A 3001-nucleotide genomic window follows, 5' to 3' on the forward strand; every position below is an offset into this window, starting at 1 on the left:
ATATATTTTACGGGGTCTTTTGTGAATATTTCGAGGTTCGAATAGCAATTTTAATACAGTAGAAATATTGGTAAACCCACATTTTAAATTCATACCACATGTCTTTTATGAATATAATTCCTTCAGCACTCTCTCCCCATTTCTATATATAACTTTACTATATATTTTCAGTTTCTTCGCCATGACCAGCTCATATGTATGTCGTTTGTGTCGAACATCCTGCAAAGACAGTATACGACTATATAGCGCCAGTGGAGGAACAAATGAAATATATGACATTACTATTAAATTTTTTCATCCAAGGGTAAATTAAATCCTCTTTTTATAAAACAAATTCAACACCGTTCAAACAAATATTGTTTTAGATTTTAAGGACGGCAAAGGAAACTGGACAGAAAAATGCTGTTCTTTGTCTGCAATGTTGGCATCATATCTCTGATTTTAATAGTTTTCAGCAGACAGTTCTATTGTTACATGCCAATCTTAATGAGACCGTTGAAAATGCTGTAGCTCAAAAACCACCGAAGTCTCCTTCAAATGATAATAATGATCCATTGCAAATTGTTCCCACTAATGTGATGAAAATAAAACCTGATCCTGAGACGATTACACCAGATGAGGAGGTACAAGAACAACAACGCTCACAAAATGAAGTAAAATTGGAAACGAATTTGGATGCAGCAACATCATGTGCAGACTTCGATGAAAGTAAATCATTTCAAATTGAAAATGCCATGACTGACGATAATCATGAATTTCTAAATGAAGACGAGGATGTCGAGGACGATAGTGATTATGATAATTCCATGTTTGATGAAATGAAATTTGAAGTTGGCACTTTAAATAGCTCCAATGATCAGTTACTTGAATTGCGCGAAACTGGACCATCCACTAGCAAAAAGCGGAAATCGAATAATAGCCCGTACGACGACGAAGCACACTGTTCCGATGATCAGTTACAATCCCGAGATGTAACCACATGTGTGAAATGCCACAAAACCTTTGTCTATCGCACTGGATTGTATCATCACCAGAGAAGATGTCATCCAGAGATGTTCACAAAAATTCGAAAGACCCCTAAAGAAATCGATGAAATCATAGCCAAATGGAAGCCCAGCCTCAATTGTGAAGTTTGTCCGAAGTCATTTCCCACCTTTACCTTGCTGAAGTCACATTTCCAGGCTGAACATCCCAATCAGGAGTTTTTCGTCTCGTGCTGTGGTCGCAAATTAAAATATCGCTTTCGTGTCGAGGAGCATGCAGCGATTCACATGAACCCCGCGACATTTAAATGCATATTGTGTGGTAATTGCTTTATGTCCAAAATAAATCTCAAAAATCACATGGAGGTAATGCATCCCACGGCCAAATTAGCTACCGGAGAGGATGACAACAGTGCAGTAAAGTGTTCCGAATGTGGGCTAAGTTTTGGCGATGAAGCAACACTGCAGGAGCATAATAAAATCCATACTGAAATAACTGCACATCACTGTCAATACTGTATTCGATGTTTTGATGATAAGTATGCTTTGGTCCAGCACATGGCTAGCGAACATCCAGATCAACCGAATTCAAGTACTATGATGTTGAATACGTGTGTGCCATGCAAGAGAACATTTGACTATCGCTCGGGATTGTATCATCACCAGCGGAGGGTTCATCCGGAAGAATTCGCTAAACGAAAGAAGAAAAAGAAAAATCGTCGTATTCTTCAATCGGATCCTTTGAATTGAGAAATGGATTCTATTTTATTATATCATTTACATTGTTTAATTATAAAATAAATTCCGTTAACAAAAATTAAACCTGTGTGTGTTTTATTAGTTACTTTATAGATTTTCCACCACCCTACATGGGAAAAAGTCAGCTTTGAAGCACAATAACACATCAGAAATTTTCCGGTCCGTTTGGTTTTGTATTAGGAGTTTCATGAAAAGAGTCGTTATAAGCTCCACCGACGTACCGCGATATTCAGATATCTTTGGTCATTTTTTCTATATTGCATAAACACGTGGCGGAAAACCGTAAATAGACGGGAGGAACTTTTACACTTTCCATCATGAGGAGGACATTCAAAATACAAATAATACAATAGGGACTTTTATGTGGGGGTCCTGCCATGGTAGATTGCTGCCTAGAGAAAACGAAACACCAAACTAGAACACTAATGCACAAAATAGTACGATAGCGGTGATTGCCAAACACGTTTTCTCTTTGTCTCTCTTTGCGTCAGTCATTTTTGTTGATGATCTCTCAGTTACGCTCTCACGCAATTACTCTTAATTTAGTTCTGTTCAACTCTGAACTAGAAACACTCTATTGAAAATTGGACTAGGACTTTGGGGAAAGTTGGAAACATGGGCTCATTGCAAATGTTTTGTGAAGTAGTTCTCTGGTAAATATAGTCACTTAGGTTGGAAAATGGTCCGAAGTAATTATTTACAGCCAATTCGTTTAAAATGTGAATATATGGTTTTATGGCAGAACCCCCACTTTTCCAATTTGAATTAAAAATAACAAGTGGAAATGCCGTTAAGTTCAGCTGGACTAGACTATTTACACCCTCCACCACCATTCTAAATTCGATTGGAATATTTATATGGGGACTCTGTTATGGTGTTTTGTGATAGGAGGTTATTCATGCTCCAAGTTACAGACACTCTAGGGAATTTAAAATTATTTTTATTAAAACCATGAATACCATATGTTAAATTATAGCCATGAGAAAATCCGTTTAAAAAATGTATTAATACCGAAAAAGAAGAACAAATTTTATGTGGAGCAATATGAAAGTTTGGACCTTTATATATACAGCACAGATTGGTATTTAAATCGGCCTTCCAGAACCCTTTATACCAGCATCATCGGTTAGAAGTCTACAAAATACCAAAAATGACAATACCGATATGTCGGAGATATGCCAAATCGTATCCTCACATTGAAAATTTTTCGTAGGAAAATTTGATTTGGTAGAAAATTGATCATTTTCGATAAGAAGATT

General features: G+C 36.6%; 1 protein-coding gene across 1 annotated transcript; it reads left to right on the forward strand.

Annotated features, from left to right (window-relative positions):
* Window positions 1–365: 365 nt before the first annotated feature.
* On the forward strand, window positions 366–1733 carry LOC133327476 (zinc finger protein OZF-like; the record flags this gene model as incomplete). Its single annotated transcript, XM_061535994.1, has 1 exon — window positions 366–1733. A coding segment is annotated over one exon (1368 nt), but the record flags the coding sequence as incomplete, so codon positions are not given.
* Between the last annotated feature and the right edge of the window lie 1268 nt (window positions 1734–3001).

The sequence above is a fragment of the Musca vetustissima genome, unplaced genomic scaffold (assembly GCF_032173495.1).
Source record: "Musca vetustissima isolate MV318-11 ecotype Yass unplaced genomic scaffold, APGP_CSIRO_Mvet_v1 utg204662, whole genome shotgun sequence".
Classification (NCBI taxonomy): Eukaryota; Metazoa; Arthropoda; class Insecta; order Diptera; family Muscidae; genus Musca; species Musca vetustissima.